The sequence below is a fragment of the Hippichthys cyanospilos genome, chromosome 19 (genome assembly GCF_059441005.1).
Source record: "Hippichthys cyanospilos isolate Australia breed blue-spotted pipefish chromosome 19, RoL_Hcya_1.0, whole genome shotgun sequence".
In the NCBI taxonomy this organism is placed as follows: domain Eukaryota; kingdom Metazoa; phylum Chordata; class Actinopteri; order Syngnathiformes; family Syngnathidae; genus Hippichthys; species Hippichthys cyanospilos.
This window is the reverse complement of record NC_142387.1, coordinates 15,371,446-15,390,172: the sequence shown is the minus strand read 5'-3', so window position 1 is coordinate 15,390,172 and position 18,727 is coordinate 15,371,446. Positions and strand designations below refer to the sequence as shown.

The window sequence follows — 18,727 nt, the reverse complement described above, 5'->3', positions numbered from 1 at the left end:
GTGCCAGAATACACCACAGTATTGTCTATTCGAACATCGATGGTAATGTTTCTCACTATCACCACCAAAGCGCACTTAAATAATCCTGCTAAATTCACATGGGTCACGGTGGGATGTCTTGTCGTTAAAACGGGTAAATCCGGTGTAATTTTTAATATTTTAATATTGATGTTTTGTTCATTTTTATTTAATTTAATTTACATCCGAATTTTCGAAATAAATGAAGAATAAATTGAAAATTGTCATTCTTTTCTTTATTGGTGAAAAATCTCATCATCCAAAGGTTAGCGGTCAGGTGACGTCATTTTGTAGTTCTTTCAGGAGCGGATGCCAGACGGGTTTATCCTTTCTATGTTGTTAGCTAAAAGCGTCCGAAAGTTGTTGTGTAACAAGACAAAACAAGAGAGCACCGACGCGGTATTACGCTTTCTTTTAAAAGCACACAGAGGATTTGTCCTCGTACATTTACGTTCCACATTTTTGTTTTAATTCAGCCAAAATGTTTTCCCTCTCGTCGTTTCAGCCACAGCAGGTAAGTGAAATACACTTTTTTCGATTAGCTAGCTGGCTAACATTGATCAACATTTTCTTTAATGTCGTGTAAATATAATTCTGGTCGTCAGATAAATAATTATGGTGACGGTGGCTTAATCACTTATGTATCGTGTTGTGAAATTGTTTGGTCTTTTTTTGTTCTTGCCCAAATGACCGCTAATGTTTGGCTAAAGTTAGCATTAGCCTGCGTGGGATCTTGTCACTGTTGCACCATGCTGACGTCACTGCATTGTCGGTTTATTTATGCAAAATGCGGAGTTAGTTTCTTTCTAAATTCTTTATAGATGTTATCCTGTAAAATAAAGCTATTAACATATAAGTATAATACTAATAATGACTCATTGGCCTCATTTTGTTCGGTTGAAGACGAAACCATATCCCATTTGTTTTGGATGGATCTGAATAATTTTGTCAATACTAAAATCGAACCTTCAGTAAAAAATGCATCTCAGACAATCTTCTCTTAAATTTGGCAAAGTTTCATGTTCACTTTGTAAGATTTGTAATTCAACGACCGAATTTTGCTGTACAGTATTTAAAATATTAGTGTTTATGTGTCTGAACTATGTAAGCTGTATATTGAACCCTTAAGCTACAAGACTTGTGCAAAGGAAATGGCCTTGAGCTAATTTCAGTAGTGTAATTTATTTATTTACATTATTGTATTTCATTGTTAACTTAAAAATGTATGTTACCCTTCATCACCTCATCTTTATCAGTTTTCATTTATTTATTTAGAAGACTATGCATACATGCTATGTACTGTTTGTGTACATTGTTGCGTTAAATAAAGTTTGAGTAAAATAATGTGGACTTGAGCTTGACTTTGGACTGGTCAAGTTTTGCAATAGTCAGATCATAACGTCAAATAAAAATGGCGTCCGCCATCTTACAGGTTACGCAACTGCTATTTGTGGACAAGGATTCACATCCAAACTTATATATTTACATGCAGAAATGACAAAAGTACTCTTCTTTATCAGAAGTACAAATAGGTGTATAAATAATCTCTCTCCGTGAATTCACTGCTATTTAATTAAAAGTTACACAACAGCCAGTGATGGAAGTCACATTCATAAGTGTTTTAAAAAAAAAGGCATTCTATGTATGGTTACAGTGTCATTTTTCCTCCTCACCAGATGATAGTTCCTCTCAACCAGCTCATCGGTGCCCTCCACTCACTGAAGAACACAACCACGGCATCAATACAGACCTTGCACAAAGACTTCAGCCCAGAGCACACAACAAATGCAAAAGAGGCGAGTTTATAATTTGGTGATCCCATCGTGCATGATGCCACCCAGCAGCAGCGGATAATGTAAACAAAACCAAAAATGCATTGAATTGTAATTTATTTGATTCTCTTCTCACTTGTTGCAGCCAAGCGTGAGTCTTCGGGATCTGGGCCTGTCAGACATTCGAGGCAGTCACCTAGATGAGCTGCTGGACAGGTTGCTGCCCTCGCTGGGCGCGGAGGAGCCTCCAACCGTCCCCTCATTGTGGAGAACCAGTCACGTTTCCGCCCACAGCTTCTTTCACAACAAACACGGTTAGTTGCACGGTGTTGATGAAGTGCCCTAAAAATGGTTATGATGCAAATGTTTTGGTTTGGCGCAGGGTTTGAACACAGAAGATCTTTTGGCTCGCCGATATTCCACAGGCAAAACCACAGACCTCTTCAAGAAGTTTGCTCCAAGCTTCAGTTTTTACCCTGTAGGTAGCATGCGGCCTTTAGGGAGTTATGGCAGCATCATTTTTCTATAAATGTTTTTTCTTTTTTGTGTGTGTTGCTTGTGGCTTCGTTCAGTGTGCCTCCAGAGTCGAGGTTTCAAGACTCTCAGAACCAAGAGGAGACCGACTGCATTTAGTGATGACATGCCAACTGAGATGGATCCCTACACACCGGCTTTCATGAAGGTCAGGGTGGCTCAAATGAGCATTGCTCAGTCCAACTTTTTTTTTTTTTTTTTTTTTAAGAAAATAGGAATCGTGATTTTTATCCAGGCTTCCCGTTAAATATGCGAGTCTAAAATGTTGTTTTTCACGCTTAATTTCTCATTTATTTTCTTGTAGGGTTTTCTCATAAAGGATAAGGTTGCAGAGGGTCTTTCATTGGACCAGTTGACTAAAAGCAAGAACCTTCCGCAGAACCAAGAGGAAGCCTTCAAGTCAGGCTTTTCCGAGGGCTTCATGCGGTCGCAGGCCATCACGCAGAAGATGCAAGGCAGGTCAAGCATATTGCAACGTTTGCACATTTGTTTAGTTAGTCTCAATTTGGCTCCGTTTGCAGATTCGTCGAGGAGAACCAGGCTGATCCTGTTGGTGCTGCTCCTGCTCGGCATTTATGGTCTGTCCAGAGCCCCCTTTCTCTCGGGTAAAGGCTCCTTTTCTGACGCTGGTTTGTCCCTTTTCCTCTTTTCAAATTATCCGACAGCCACATTCATACATACAGTAGGACTGGGCGGTTAGTTTATATTTACCGTACTTCTCCGTGTATAAGTCAACGCCCCCTTTTTTTACTTCAATTTCGGTGCGTTTTACAAAAACCTGACCAACAAAAAGTCTACCCCTGATGTTAGTGGTTACACATGTCATGGCTGTCCAATTAAAACACATGGGGTGTGTTATTAAATTATCCAAGCAGCCTCGTTGTTGACAAGGCGGCACTTGACGAAAGTGCATTTGAAAGTGCAAATGCACTAAAACGGATGCATACTATATCGAATTAGAAGAATATAAATAATCTCTTTTAGCCTTTTAAATGACGTGATATTACTTATTTCGCATTCCAATTAATGTTATTCAAACACAGATGTGGAAAAAATTGGTCTGGTTTTGAGTTATGTGGGTATTACCCCCTCCCCACCCCCAATATGTGGGTTGAAAACGAGGTAAAAAACTCAACTTGTACACGGAGAAATACGGTAAAAAGCAATAATTGATAATACTTTAATAGTGATTTCACTGTCAGTCAAAATATTTGTGATCATTATTTTTTGGATTATCGCCTAGCCCTAATAGTTACATTCTATGTAATTGCAACAAAACACTGAGCAGCTTTGTCTTCTTGCAGTGAGGTTCCGCACCACATCGGGCCTGGACTCGGCCATCGACCCCGTCCAGATGAAGAACGTGACGTTCGAACACGTCAAGGGAGTGGAAGAGGCGAAGAACGAGCTGCAGGAAGTCGTGGAATTCCTCAGGAACCCCCAAAAGTTCACCATTCTGGGCGGGAAGCTGCCCAAAGGTATTCCAGCTTTTACTTAACCTTTAGAGGTGCACCGATTCTGATTATCGGTATTTCGATGATTATCGGTATTGATGTTTTTAAAAAGTCTGTTTGCTAATAATAAATCAACTTCAGGGAACTATTTGTTTAAATTTTCCTGTTTAAAGGAGATATTGTTTAACTTTTCATTGAACTTTTCAAAACATGGTAACACCCTTGGGAGCTCCCGAACATGTATGTTGGAATTTTACAACAAAGATTCTTATTGTCAAAAAGTTACTCAAAAAAAAACATTATTCAAACTTGAAAAAATATAGGAAAAAAATATTATTAGGAGAAATAGTGTAAGTTTATGTATTTATAAATATTATAAATAGTATTAATAAATACATAAATCATATTTAATATATTTACGAAAAATTTGTAACTTTAATTTGTTATTAAAAATGCAATATTCATAGCTGAAGATCAATAACTATGATTTATGGTTTACATATTTTTCATGGACAAACACGTCCGATTCACATGAAAATGAAAGTTATTTAACAATTTTAGCAAAAAATCTACATTGTGTTTTGTTTTGCTCGACTGTAAAATGTGTGGCTTAGGGATGGTCCAAATGAATAAAAAATCTTTCTGCAGGGATCCTCCTGGTCGGGCCACCCGGCACCGGGAAGACGCTGCTAGCCCGGGCGGTGGCCGGCGAGGCGGACGTTCCTTTTTACTACGCCTCGGGGTCGGAGTTTGATGAGATGTTTGTCGGAGTTGGTGCCAGCCGCATCAGGAACCTGTTCAGTGAGTTTTACGGAAAACAACTCACACATGCAAAGCCCTCTTTAATGGTTGTCCATTAAGAGCAAAAAAAGTAACTATAAATGATGTACAGTAATCCCAAACACAAGAACATTGTCAGTTTCAGTTCATGTCAGGCATATCCCCTCACTTTTCCAAACATTATAGTCCAAAAAATACGGTAAACTCTTTGTTTGTATTTACAGAGGAAGCTAAAGCCAACGCTCCTTGCGTCATCTTCATCGACGAGCTGGACAGCGTCGGCGGGAAGAGGATCGAGTCTCCCATGCATCCGTACTCCAGACAAACCATCAACCAGCTGCTGGCCGAAATGGACGGGTCAGTCAGTATCTCATCAAAGAAGACAAAACCGGAAATGTTTTCATCAAAAATATCTTCAATTCCTCTAAAATGGCATCAATGTGATAGTTTTTTCCCCCCGCCAAAACAGGTTCAAGCCAAATGAGGGCGTCATCGTCATTGGCGCTACTAACTTTGCAGAGGCTCTGGATAAGTACGTTTGCACTTTCAGACATTTCATTTGCGAGCTTCCCTCCTTTTGTTGAAGGTTAATCTTCTTATGCGCCCCCCGCCCCCCCCCCCCCCCCCCCCCCCCCCCCCCCCCAGCGCTCTTGTGCGACCGGGCAGGTTCGACATGCAGGTGACTGTTCCTCGACCCGACGTGAGGGGGCGCACTGAGATCCTCAACTGGTACCTGGCCAAGATTAAAGTAGATTCTGGTAGGTTGCCACTCATCAGGGATCGCTTAATTGTTTTATCTAACCCATCCAACATTTTTGTTTCAATTTAGACATTTATTTTTACATACTTATTTTTTTCTTAGCTCATATAAATTATCTGTCTTTTCTCAAATAAAAAAATCATGGGACATTTTAGTCAATCCGTAGTATTTGTTCACATCTTTTGCAATTTTTTTTCAAATATTTGGCACAAATATTTGGCCTGTGGCTGTCTAAACATGTCTGGTGCCACATGAATGACGTTCAAAACTAATCAATAGCCTTTATAGATGAAAGGAATCAATTGTTTCAGGTACTGTAGTACCCAAAAGGATTACTTTTAACATTAAGCCAAGTCAGTAAACAAATTAATAGTTACTTATAGTAAGTAAGTAATAATTATCTAAAGTATTTGATTACTTTCTAAATAAACTAGAGAATAATATTTAATTGTTTAGTACTCTTTAAGTACTAAATTGATTACTTTATTCTTCTTAGACCAATTATACTCCCATCTAAAGCCAAACCCTTACATTTAATGGCCACGTGTCCCTATACTTTTGTCCTTTTGAAGTGGTTGTCTTTGCCCGGGAATGTGTAGCTGTTGTCTTCCCGTGAAGATTTTTTTTCTTCTAAGTCACAAAGCTCTTTGTGGTGGTGCAGCGGTGGAGCCTGAAATCATCGCCCGAGGCACGGTGGGCTTCTCGGGAGCCGAGCTGGAAAACCTGGTCAACCAGGCGGCCTTGAAGGCGGCGGTGGACGGGAAAGAGAGGGTCACTATGAAGGACCTAGAGTTCGCCAAGGACAAGATCCTCATGGGTGAGCGAGCCGGCAAAGAAACTGAACTGGGGGACGGAATTAAATGGGGGGTTCTTAACAAGGCAGCCCATTGTTGATTGTAGGACCGGAGAGGAGGAGCGTGGAGATTGACAAGAAGAACAAGACCATCACGGCCTATCACGAGTCAGGACATGCCATCGTGGCTTACTACACCAAGGACGCCATGCCCATCAACAAGGCCACCATCATGCCGCGAGGACCCACGCTTGGACACGTCAGTAAAAAAAGACAAACACAGTTGCACCCCGATTTTTTCAGTTATATTTTTCATATAAGTTTGTATGAAAAACAATGACACAAATTTAAAGAAAAATAAACAAGCACAAAAATACCAACAAGCCACCATCATGCCAAAAAAGGCATGATGATGAAGATGAGGACACTGGATGGACATTCACCGTGTCATCATCTTTTTTTTTTTCCTTGTTTACCTTTTCTCCTCGTCTTTCATTTCATTTTTATTCTTATATTCTCTTATCATTGTCCTTCTATGTTTCCGTCCTGTCATCTTGTCCTCTCGTCTTCTTACATCTCGTCCTATTGTCCTCCAGGTGTCCCTGCTGCCGGAAAACGACCGCTGGAGCGAGACAAGGGCGCAGTTGCTGGCCCAGATGGACGTCAGCATGGGCGGGCGAGTAGCGGAAGAGCTCATCTTCGGAGACGATTACATCACCACAGGTAGGATACCCGTACGCTGCCCATTCAATACACCTTCAATGTCATCACTTGAAAATCTCCCGTTGCAGGTGCATCCAGCGACTTTGACGGGGCCACCAAAATTGCTAAACTGATGGTGACCCGGTTCGGCATGAGTGACAAGGTCAATTCATCAGTGTGCACGGACTATTAAGCGGATGAGCGGTGATGATGCAACACTTTTGTTTGCTTTACAGCTCGGGGTCATGACCTACGGCGACGTGTCCAAACAAAGTCCCGAGACGCAAGCCGCCATCGAACAGGAAGTCAGGATGCTCTTAAAGGTATGTGCCTTTGAAAGGAATTAAACCTGAAATATTTGATTTTGGTTTCAAGTAGGGCTGCACGTTTATGGCCAAAATAATAACGAAGCTTCACATGAGGTGGGTGTGTATTTACTCTTGCACAGGAGTTATGAGGGCTTGCTATAGTTTTGGGTGAGAACTTAATGTAACATAGTTAAAATCTCCAAAAAGTTGACTTACCTTTTATATAGCCCCTTTAAAAAAAATAAAAAAATCTTCTATTTTTGCAGGACTCGTACGAGCGGGCCAAGAGCCTCCTGAAGACGTACAAAAAAGAGCACGAGAAGCTCGCCGACGCCCTCCTCAGGTACGAGACTCTGGACGCCAAAGAGATCCAAATGGTCCTGGAGGGGAAACCGCTGGACCACTAAGATACCTCCCACCTCTCCGTGGCCACCGTACATTACTGTAACAACCCAGGACTCTGCGAATTTGTCCCGAGTTACAAATTTTTCTAGGCTTTTTCGCGTTTGATGACGTCAGATGTTGAGGTCGGATTGGACCACAAAGTAACCTCATTTCAAGGACAATGAACTGATAGACACACAAATTATACCTTCTATTATTTATTGAAGTGCCCTCAAGTCTTTTTTTTTTTGTTTTGGGGGGGGTGATTATGAAATAAAGGTCACTCTTTTCTTCAACCAAAGCTGGTCGTTCATTTGGAATCCAACCTATCATTCACTACGGGTCAGTGATTGCCATTGGTCAACATGTAATTAGTTCCATTGTCACGCATGGGGACATTTTCGTGGTTCTTCGTCTTTGGTTGCACTTCACCTCCTTCTCTGGAAGGTTTATAAGTGGGGACAAAAAGAAAGTCTGCCGACATGGAGACTGATGCTTTACATGGAAAACCAAGCACCATGGAGGCAGATGATGACGTTGCCGTCGTCGGGATTGGATGCAACTTCCCTGGAGGTAATTGTTTTTTTCTTTCCAATTCTCTATTTTAGCTGTGTTAGTACAAAAAAAAAGCAGTGTGGTAATTTTTGCATTAGAATAAAAACTGAAAAATATATCAATTTGTTTTTTTAATCCTTTTTTAACTCTTTTAATGCAAATTTTTTAAAAAATCACAGCGTGAAAGTTTTTGTATCATAATAAAGCTTCAGAATGTATACATTTTAATTCATGTTGACATCAAATTGTAACTCCTAGAGGTACTTTTTTTTTTCTTTTTCAATCCTCTGTTTTAACTGTGTTAAAAAAAAAAAAAAACAAGTGTGGAAATTATTCTATTATAACAGAAGCTCCAGAATGTATCAATGAATAGTTGTGTATTGTATTTTACAACAGAAATGTATGCATTCAATTTATTAAAAATAAATACAATTCATGCAAATATGACCAGCTTTTCTATTAACAGACATTAACAGACACACTTCCTGAAAATGAATAGTGACTTCATCTGTTATCAATCTCTCTTACGGCTAATAAAAACTGATATAAGTATTGACTCTGAAAAGAAAAAAAAAACATCAGTCTGTAATTTTCATGTGATAAGGGAGCAATTTCATGTAATATTCTAAAAGAAGCGTTGAATGTCTTTATGAAATCCATTGGATCGAAGAAATTCAAATTCTGATTTAGAGAATATAGGTCAAAACTTTATGCAGTAAAGGTAGAACAAAAATTTTCCAAAAATAAATAAACAAAATCAAGTAGTTGAATCATTTAAGTTGAAGTTTGAGTCAATTCTGTATCAGTGGTCGCTGTGTTTTTCAGGTGAAGGTTTGGATAATTTTTGGAGGGTTCTATTAGAGGGGAAAAACTGTGTTGTGGATATTCCGGTCGAGAGATTTGATCAGGATTCCTGGTACCATCCTGATGGCAGCAAACCTGGAAAAACGCAAACCACCAAAGCCGCTCTAATAGATGGGTAAGCGGAAGAACCCAATTTTTAAATGTAAGAATTAAATTAACTTTTAAAAATAATCGATCAGTGTCTTACATTTGTGCGTTTTGCACAATGCAATTAGGACGCTGACTACCGATGTCCGTTTCAGGTTCAATGAGTTCGACCACCATTTTTTCGGCATCACGGAAGCAGAGGCGGATGTCATGGACCCTCAGCACAAACTTCTTCTTCACTGCACCTTCAGGGCCTTGGAGGATGCTGGCATCCCCATGGAGCGCATCAGTGGAAGCGCAACTGGAGTTTATATCGGTGAACATCATCTCACAAAAAAAAAAAAAAAAGGGCTCTATATACGATTACTTAGCTGCATTTTACGTTGAGCGGCGGCCATCTTACGTTGCTAATGTGTAGTTTGACAAGCGATTTTAATTCTCGATACAAAAAGTAAAGTTGTTTTTATTTGTTAGTTTACTAGTATACACAGGGATCTGGGTGAAAACGTGCACAAATTACAGTAATTTTTACAAAAAATAACAAAACTGTCAATCCGAGGCAAATTACAATGACAAGGACCTCTTAGTGATTGCATTTCTTCTTCTACATTAATTTGGCGGTCACCAAATACTTTTGGAACATTAGCGCCACCCTCTTTGGCATGCTTTGAAGTAGGTGGCCACGGACGGTAATTCCTCTTCAATTTTGGACGTGTGCTCAGTGCCTTTGCTTTGCCGCCACTCGGAGTTTGTGCTAATGCTAACGACTAACCGGTTGACTAAAAATCCAAATCAAAATAATTGAAAATATTTAAATTACAACCCGCAAACAGTGAAATATTAAACCGAAAAGGGTTTTTGAACAGAAGAATGAAAGTTTGGCGTGAACAAGAAACTTTTGAGCGACAGGTTAAAAATGAAGGTTAGCTAATGGATTGAAGAAAACAAACGGAAGCTAATTGCGGGTTAAAGATGGTCACCACTGGAAGAAATATTTTATAGATGGGTGCTTGAACAACGTGTTTTCTGGAAAACAGGTACGTTTCCATGTCAAGATGATGCATTTTAATGACTGTGAAAGTACACAAGTAAAGAAAATGGGTATTTGGACTATTTATGGGACTTTCGCTTCCACATCATTCTGGCAGTATTTTAGCCAAAGAATGGCAAACACCCAGTAGTGCTAGCCAAATCATCTAAAAAATTGTGTTTTTAATCTGAAAAATAGGGTCGTAAGGTCGTAAGATAAAACACAGACAGGTGGAAACAATTACACAAACAAGGACAGACTCAACACCAAAACCCCCCAAAATAGGACTAACCCACAAGAAAACATGACAAAATTCTCACAGCAACATTTGTTTTACAAACAACTGACTGCGTTGTAGGACTGATGAATCGAGACTACGAGATGCTGCGAAATAATAACCCCGCCTCCATAAGCCACTACAACGCCACGGGCACGGCTATGAGTCTGGCAGCCAACAGGATCTCCTTCGTCTTCAACCTCACTGGGCCGTCGTTTGCCGTGGACAGTGCCTGTTCCTCCTCCCTTGTGGCGCTGCATTTAGCTTGTCAGGCGTTAAGACAAGGTCTACTTTTTGTAAATTTGCACTATTTTACACGGCTTCTACTTTTTTTTTTTTTACCAGTTTTTGAGTGTTTACCCTTTGAGTAAGTACTTTTTCCACTTTTCTGACCAGGCGACTGTAACATGGCACTGTGCGGTGGAGTCAATTGCATATTGGAGCCCCGAGTGTTTGTGGCCCTCAGCAAGAGCAGAATGATTTCACCCGATGGAATTAGCAAGCCTTTCTCCGGTCGAGCAGATGGCTACGGCAGAGGTGAAGGCTGCGGCGTCGTCCTTCTTAAGCCGCTGAAAAATGTGAGTTTTGAATAATTCTTTTTAACGATGGCTGCACACCTGTCAGATCTTTGTTTGGATGCTCTCAGTCTGGGCTTCAGTTTTAGACATTCTAAAAAGTAGATGAGCGTAAACATACCGTATTTTCCACACCTGGGTCGTTCCTGGGGTCTCCTCCTTTCAAGAAAAACTTGAAAAATTTGCAAAATAACAATTTATATGTATACTGTGTTAACTACTTGGGATTGAATATCTGGACTCTTCAAAAAAAACAACGTAAAAGTACATTTTTGGGATTGAACGAGTCAATTACACTATGAACAATAGAAGCGCTATCGAGGACTGGACTTGGACACCCCTGACTTATGGATTGCCGTACCCTAGATGACAGAAAATCTCTGTTAAATTTAGCATTGTGTAATTTTCAGGCGTTACAAGACTGCAACAAAATCTGGGGTATCGTTGCTAAAACGGCCGTTAACCAAGATGGACATTCCGTGTCACCCATCACCAAGCCGTCCTTGCATCAACAAGAGAAGCTGCTGCAGCAAATTTACACCGAGCGTGACCTTGTTGAGGTCCAGTACATCGAAGCTCATGGAACTGGAACCCCTGTTGGAGATCTGACAGAGGCAGCAAGCATCTCAAATGTGGTCGCCAAATCCACATACGGCAGTACAGACGCTCTGTGGATTGGTTCTGTGAAGGGAAATATTGGACACACGGAATCTGCAGCTGGGGTGGCCGGACTCATCAAGGTGCTCCTCATGATGAAGCATCAAACCATCGTTCCGTCTATTTTCTATTCCCAGGACTGTTCTAGCATAGATACTGAAGTCTTGAAAATTAGCATTCCAACAAAAGCTGAAAGGTGGGGGACAACTTCATCACGGAAACGAGTGGCTGGGATTAACAGCTTCGGATTTGGAGGCACAAATGCGCACGCAATTGTAAGTGAGTGTACCACACAGAGTCCCACACGGATCTCAAAAGACGGTCCCAGGCTTTTTGTAGCATCTGCAGCCTCTGAGAAATCCTTGACCCAAAATCTCATTGATGTCCACAAAAGGCTTCTTGACGGCCAAACTGCTGATTTGCAAGCCTTGTCCTACACCTCAGCCTGTGGACGGAGCCACTCAAAACACAAATATCGCAGGGCCATCGTCACACCATCCCTTTCCGATTTGACGCGTCAGTTAGCGTCTTCTTTTGACTCAAAAGTGGTATGGGCAAAGTCAACCCCTGAAGTGGTGTTTGTGTTCAGTGGAAACGGTGTTGCATTCAGAGGCATGTGCAGCCAGCTCTTTAGCACCATTCCTCTTTTCAGAGACAAGGTGCGAGAGGTCGAAGTCCTGTTTCAGAAGAAGAACCAAAACATCCAAATCTCTCCGTGGCTTTCTGGAGAGTCTGACACTGAAAACCTGAGCCAGCCAGATGTCATCCAGCCTCTGCTTTTTGCTCTTCAGGTCGCATTTGCTGCGCTCATGAAGCAGTGGGGCGTCATAGCCAACACGGTGCTAGGACACTCCTTAGGTGAGGTCGCTGCTGCTCACTGCTCTGGCCTTTTGACCCTTGAAGATGCCGTCAAAGTGGTGTACCACCGCAGCTCACTTCAAAGTCGAGCCATTGTTGGAAAAATGCTTGTTGTGGGCAACATACTTGTGGAAAAGATGCTAAAAATCCTCCAGGAGTTCTCAAAGAATGTTTGCGTGGCTGCCTTCAACAGTCCGCAGTCTTGCACTTTCTCAGGAGACCAGGATGCTGTAGATGCCCTCCATGACATACTCAACAGGAAGTTTGGTGACCAGAATATCTTTCTTCATTTCTTAGACGTTCCCACAGCTTACCACAGTCATTTAATGGATCCCATTCTTGAAGGCATTCGGAGAAATTTAGATTCTTTGGCTGTCAATAACATGGAATGCAAGATATTTTCAACCGTAACAGGAAACAAATATAAGTGTGGTGACTTTACAACCGGTAAGTACTGGGCAAAAAACATCAGGGAACCAGTTTTGTTTGAGCGAACACTTCGGGCCCTCGTAAGTGATAAGCATTCAAAAAGAAACATGGTCTTTGTGGAGATTGGACCTCGCAGAGCTCTCCAAAGATTCATCCACGAAACTCTAGGAAAGGACAGTGTTGTCCTGTCATGCGCTCAGCCGCAGATAGAATATGAAACCATTTTGTCTACAGTGGGTAAACTGTTCGAACTGGGTGTGAATGTAGACTGGCAAGAATTGTACCAAGGTTATAAAACAACACCCATAGTGTTTCCAGTCTATCAGTTTGACATCACAAAGAAAGAGATCTTCTTTGAGAGGGTCAGACAAGGAAACGATTTTTGTTCTTCACCACATCCGTTGATATCCCAAATAAGGAAGAACGAGTACGTGTGCAGTCTCTCAGTGGAGACCATGCCGTATCTCTGGGAACACAAACACAACGGCATTGCCATTGTGCCCGGCGCCTTCTACGTAGAGCTTGCTTTTGCATCAGTGATGGCCTCTTTCAAGCCCAAGAGGCCCATCTCCTTTATCAAGCTCAGTGTGACATTCCACAAGCTGCTCACTACTAACAACCACCAACTGAAAGTGAAGCTTGAAGAAAGTAATGACGTCTTTACAATAAGTTCCCTTGCTGGCGCTCACGCCTCAGGTGCCTTCAAGTGCACAGATGGTCCAGCCGTGTTTGAAGAACCAAATATATGTCTGGATTCAATCTTTAAAAGGTGCGGTTCAGTTTTAACGACCATAGAGTTTTACTCCATTCTTTCTAGAGTGGGATTTGATTATGGCGCTATTTTCAAACAACTGAACAACGTTCATTTCGGTGATGAATTTAAAGAGGCCGTGACAACAATTCACATCCCAAATGAACTCTTGAAGCATCTTCATGACTACTTCATTCATCCTGTGCTGTTGGACTATTTTTTGCAAATGACTGCTGTGGTAGCTGTGAGGCATTCCTCCGTCAAGCAAGGATTCCCCTCTGCTATTGGGAGCATCGTAGTTTCAGGGCCAGCTCAAGAGAAGATGATTATTTACATGCGTGCAACTGAAGAGACGCAAAACTTCCTAAAATTGTGTGGTTGCTTTGCTACCAAAGATGGACAAGTACTTATGGAACTTCAGGAGGTCGAGATCACGTTTTTGGGTGGTTTCCTGCCTCTGCCGCAATCACTTTTTTTGCACAATGAAATAATTCCCATCACAAACAAGATAAACTGTGACAGCAAGATAAGGGCGTTAGTTTTTGTGGACAAACTCGGCATTACTCAAGCACTTGGGCCATACTTGCACCCGGAGTCATCCTTCATGGAGGACACAAAAAACTGGACACCGGGCCAACTCCGAGACCTTGTTGTCTGCAACAATTTGAGAGATGTTCTCTTCATTTGGGGCGCCGAAGACCTCAGTCACTTATCGGCCGCTACAACACTGGACCGCTTGGTGGCCTGCTGTGAGTCATTCCGGCAGGTTGTTTTAACTTTGAAGAAAAGCCAACACTCTTGCACTCTTCGCGTTATCACCTACAGGTGCACAGAGATGATTGTGGACTGTGTGAGTTCCGGTTTTGCGCTGTCTGGTATGTTGAGGGCTTGTGCAACAGAGGTACCAGGTATCTCTTTTCAGCTCATTGACCTGATGTCTCTAACCAAAACGGACATTGAATCTTTAGTTGGTGTCATTAACTCTCGCAAAGAATTCGAAGTCGTTGTTGGTCAAGGACAGGTGTCCACAACAAGATTAACACAGACCCACATAGTGGACAGCGTGTCATTTGAAGGTCACATCCAGTCAGTGAGAGATTTTCTCCTACTGACTAGCCATCCTTACAGAGTGGAAGGCCTGACTGCTAAGTCCAACGACACAAACGACGGCACAGTCCCAGATAAATCAGTCCAGGTTCAGTTAACAAATATATGCATCCATTCATCAGATTACTTTCCCGTGACTCTTTCGCACCAGCATTTTGGAAAGACTTTGTACTGGAACAACCACACCGCACACCACCACACACTGCTGGCCCTGGACTTTAGCGGCATTGTGACAGCTGTCGGGAAAGACGTTCACAGGCTAAGAGTGGGCGACCGCATTGCGACAAGTTACCCGTCTGCAACATCAACGAGGGTCGTAATTCCAGATTCTGTGTGTTACGACACCAAGAAACTTCCATTCTTGGAAGAATGTCCAAGTGTGTCTTTCTTCATCCTGGCGTGGGAGCTCCTTCAGCACACCCTTCCCACTGTGAATCCACAACAACGAAAAAAACTGGCCATCATTACTCCAGACTTAGCTTCTGTATTCATGAAAGTTCTAGCTTTGACAGCAAACAGGTCGGGGTGGCATGTATCCTGTTTGCCCTTTTTGTCAAAGCAAGATCCAAGTCTTGATCAATGTCCAGCCTTCGTCTTCCTGCCCCCGTATGACGACTCCTGGCAAGCCCTACGTGAAGGTGTCGGTCATGAACGTCATGCTGTGTTTGTTTGTGGAACACAGCAGTCATCCCCATGTTGGGCAAACAAGTTTGCATTCATGAAGGATCTCCTACATGTTCATGTTCTCCATGTGACTAGTGTTCTTCAAAGAGCTTACCTCAACGCGCAAGGAGAGTCCATCTTGAAGTGGCTCACGACGCTTGGCTTTGATCGAGCGTCTTTACCTATTAAAAGGGATATGTTTCAGATCTCAAACACAGCAAAAAAACAGGCTGATGAGTTGTACTTCGCTTCCAAGACTGCGCGCCAAGTGGTTTTGGATCCGAGAGCGCCTGACTGCCAGTTGTCAGACATTGCGCTGCTGAAGAAACCGAGACAACTCTTTGAAAAAAACTGTACTTATATCGTAACTGGAGGCCTCACCGGTTTAGGTTTGGAGACGGTTAAATTCATCGCCTGCAATGGTGGCGGTTATGTCGCGACGCTGTCCAGACGCGTGCCAACGAGCGAAATGCATTTCGAACTGGATTTCATCCAAAAGATGTACAACGTAACCATCATGAACTTGCAGTGTGATGTTTCAGTATTGCAGCAAGTTATGGAAGCCATCTCAAAGATTGAACTTAGATTGACTTGTGGTCCCATCAAAGGAATTTTTCACAGCGCAGCTGTGCTCCATGACGCGCCCATAGAAAATCTCAATTCGTCCCTCCTGCATAAAGTTCTGGAGCCCAAGGTGTGCGGTGCCCTGAATCTTCACATCGCCACGCTTCACAGGAAACTCGACTTCTTTGTGTGCTACTCCTCCATCTCGTCTGTTCTCGGCAATGAATCTCAGGCCAACTACGCTGCGGCCAATTCCTTCCTTGACAGCTTTTGTCTTTACCGGAGGAACCTTGGTCTGGCTGGACAGTCCATCAACTGGGGTCCTCTGAACCTTGGCCTTCTGTTCAACAAAAGACACCTCCAAAAGCACCTAGAGAGCAAAGGGATGATGGTCATGGACGTGGGAGAGATTCACGAAGCTCTTGTCAAAGTCCTTCTCACCAACAGACCTCAGCAGCTGGTTTGCAAGTTCAACTTTAAAAACGCCTCCCTCAGGGAACGACTATCAGCCTTTGTGGAGGCCGAGCCAAAGGACAATGGGAGTGTTGAGCCACCAGGTCTACAATTGTCTACCCCACACGAAAGTGTGAGAAGGATCATCAGCGATGTTAGCAACCTGGATGAAGACGAGTTGGACGACAACACCACACTGGGTGCGCTGGGTGTCGACTCCATGTTGGCCATGACACTTCAGAATAAGATATTTCAAGAGACAGGTATTAACGTACCATTGATCAAGATACTGGACCCAAACATGACAGTGGCAACTTTGGAAAGTTTTGTGATCAATAAAAATGCCACGTGATTCACGAGGAATATTCTTGTCAAGGTCAGAGTAAAGTGAAATTTTTTTTCAAGGAAACTTTTGTCAACCTGTCTGTGTTTAAACATTACAACAAATAAATGTGGCATTTGAGTTGATAAATGTTTAACATAAAGCTATGAAGACTGAGTGAAGTTATTTAATCTGCTTGTGACCGCAACTATCAACAACTTTATTATAGTTATGACCGCCTTATATCCATGATGGCAATCATAAGTTTATTTCCCTCCCATTATTTGATGGTAATAAAAAAACGCATAAATGATTTTATATACTACGTTAACTGCAATTGAGTTATTTCAGTATGAGGAAATAAAGCCGAGTAATATGCATTACTGTGCAAGCATTATCGTTCTGTCTTATGATGAGTCAGGACCAAATGTGACAAAATTCACACCAACTGTTGCTTTAATTCAACAAAGACACTCAGGTGAGTCACAGCTCTTTTTATTAGTCTATAGAAATCTCAGGTGTTCATTGGACTCCAAGACACATACACTCACAACACTGAGTGTGTGAAATTATTATCACCCCTCTCGTATGCTTGACCAGCTTGGACCGCATACCAACTTTTTCAACATCACAAATTTCCAAGTGATTCCTTTTTTTCGGTTGGCCTTCTCAAAACCAAAGTATAAACTTGTCTACTATATGTGGGCAACAACAAATGGCACATAGACTGACTTTAAATACTCACCTTGTTGTTTGTGAACCACTGATGTGTATTTCATTTTTTTACACTATTAATATATATACATGCACTAGTTTTTTAGTTTGAGAAAAATATCTGTAAAAACCTTTGTTTTATTTTTCATTATAACAATCATTAAGGAGTGTGTGCTGTTATGTCACCGCAGCCATAATTTAATAAAGTATATTTCACGCCTTTACTTTTGTTTAATAGTCCTCATAAAGCAATAAGACAGATTACCTTCGCAACACGGGGTTGATGAACAGCTTTAAAAACAAAACAAATGCAAGGACATCTTTGTTATCATCACATATCCTTGAGACAGAGATAATCATATAAACACAAAACAATGTTCAAATGTCTTCTCCAAGAGCTGCTTCCTATGTTTTACAAAAACTACACCAGTCAGAATACAATACTGTGAATTATCCCAATAAATTCAGATGTAATGTTCTTTGACAATGATACCTTGACTTATAAGTGAAAGTACAGGTATGTGTGGTGCTTTATGCTTTCGTTCTTTTATTTAAATTTTTTTTTTGGAGAGGTAGGTATTTTTCTGAATGTACTTTTTCTGACTTCTGAGAAAGTAAGTGCTGGTCTGGAACATATTCCTGGCACTCAAGTTTATTTCAATGGAGAAAACTGATTTTGGCTTTTGGTCAAAGTGTACACGTAAGTCAAGGCACCACTGTATTTATTATCTTCAGTCATCTAGCTTAAAATTTGGTCAAATCAATGATGGCATTATCAGTTGAAAGAGTGTTTGGGTCATCAGTTTGACCCCCGTGCCCTTCATTCAGGATGGCCACCACAGTGGATAGCGTGGCATTGGGATCCAAAAGTTTGACTAGCGGCACGTTCACGCCTCGATCTTGGTAGATGAGGTTTTGCAGCGTCATGGCCTGCATGGAGTCCGTGCCGAGAGACGACAGCGGCGTGTCATCATTCACTTCGTTAACATCCACGCCGACGGTTTTGTTTAGCAGTGAGATGATGTAATCTCTAGCCGAGACTTCCTCCGTGTTTTTGTTTTGTGAATTAATTTCTCTGGACTTTTGGAGAGCTTGCTCAACCAGAGCTGACAGTCGCATGGTCAAGGCGACGTTTTGCGAAAGGATGTTAAACCGGATGTTCCGAAAGTGGAAGCGGCAAATAGCTTGTTGCGGTCGGTTGAGCAACAAGCATTGCTCCAGACTTTTATGGATCTCAGCCACCATCAGCACCATCATTCCTTTGGCTTCCAGGAAGCGATGTAACTGCTCTTTGTTCAAGAGGAGGCCCAAGTTCA

At 41.8% G+C, this 18,727-nt stretch overlaps 2 protein-coding genes across 3 annotated transcripts; both read left to right on the top strand.

Annotated features, from left to right (window-relative positions):
• Window positions 1–328: 328 nt before the first annotated feature.
• LOC148408091 (ATP-dependent zinc metalloprotease YME1L1-like) lies at window positions 329–8,502 on the top strand. Of its 2 annotated transcripts, none has more exons than XM_088402330.1 (18): window positions 329–532; window positions 1,695–1,814; window positions 1,936–2,104; window positions 2,173–2,268; window positions 2,363–2,472; window positions 2,629–2,779; window positions 2,846–2,929; window positions 3,629–3,802; window positions 4,427–4,579; window positions 4,783–4,915; window positions 5,028–5,090; window positions 5,204–5,316; window positions 5,980–6,135; window positions 6,219–6,370; window positions 6,708–6,834; window positions 6,903–6,976; window positions 7,050–7,136; window positions 7,388–8,502. In XM_088402330.1, the coding sequence occupies exons 1-18, from the start codon at window positions 500–502 to the stop codon at window positions 7,526–7,528; spliced, it is 2,136 nt and encodes a 711-aa protein (XP_088258456.1). In that variant the 5' UTR covers window positions 329–499; the 3' UTR covers window positions 7,529–8,502. The 2 variants fall into 2 exon arrangements, with proteins under 2 accessions (XP_088258456.1, XP_088258455.1); XM_088402329.1 differs by having other exon boundaries at window positions 2,846–2,953.
• On the top strand, window positions 7,961–16,727 carry pks1 (polyketide synthase 1). The gene is made up of 6 exons (XM_088402471.1): window positions 7,961–8,078; window positions 8,886–9,039; window positions 9,167–9,327; window positions 10,400–10,603; window positions 10,715–10,896; window positions 11,304–16,727. The coding sequence occupies exons 1-6, from the start codon at window positions 7,988–7,990 to the stop codon at window positions 16,725–16,727; spliced, it is 6,216 nt and encodes a 2,071-aa protein (XP_088258597.1). The 5' UTR covers window positions 7,961–7,987.
• Window positions 16,728–18,727: the final 2,000 nt, after the last annotated feature.

What these genes read in the sequence shown, in the direction of transcription:
- pks1 (XM_088402471.1), top strand. Translation starts at nt 7,988, where the DNA reads ATGGAGACTGATGCTTTACATGGAAAACCAAGCACCATGGAGGCAGAT. An exon ending in AAAGCCGCTCTAATAGATGG is followed by an intron (nt 9,040 to 9,166) that starts GTAAGCGGAAGA and finishes TGTCCGTTTCAG; the next exon opens with GTTCAATGAGTTCGACCACC. An exon ending in CGCAACTGGAGTTTATATCG is followed by an intron (nt 9,328 to 10,399) that starts GTGAACATCATC and finishes ACTGCGTTGTAG; the next exon opens with GACTGATGAATCGAGACTAC.
- LOC148408091 (XM_088402329.1), top strand. Translation starts at nt 500, where the DNA reads ATGTTTTCCCTCTCGTCGTTTCAGCCACAGCAG. An exon ending in GGGCGGGAAGCTGCCCAAAG is followed by an intron (nt 3,803 to 4,426) that starts GTATTCCAGCTT and finishes ATCTTTCTGCAG; the next exon opens with GGATCCTCCTGGTCGGGCCA. An exon ending in GAGGACCCACGCTTGGACAC is followed by an intron (nt 6,371 to 6,707) that starts GTCAGTAAAAAA and finishes ATTGTCCTCCAG; the next exon opens with GTGTCCCTGCTGCCGGAAAA.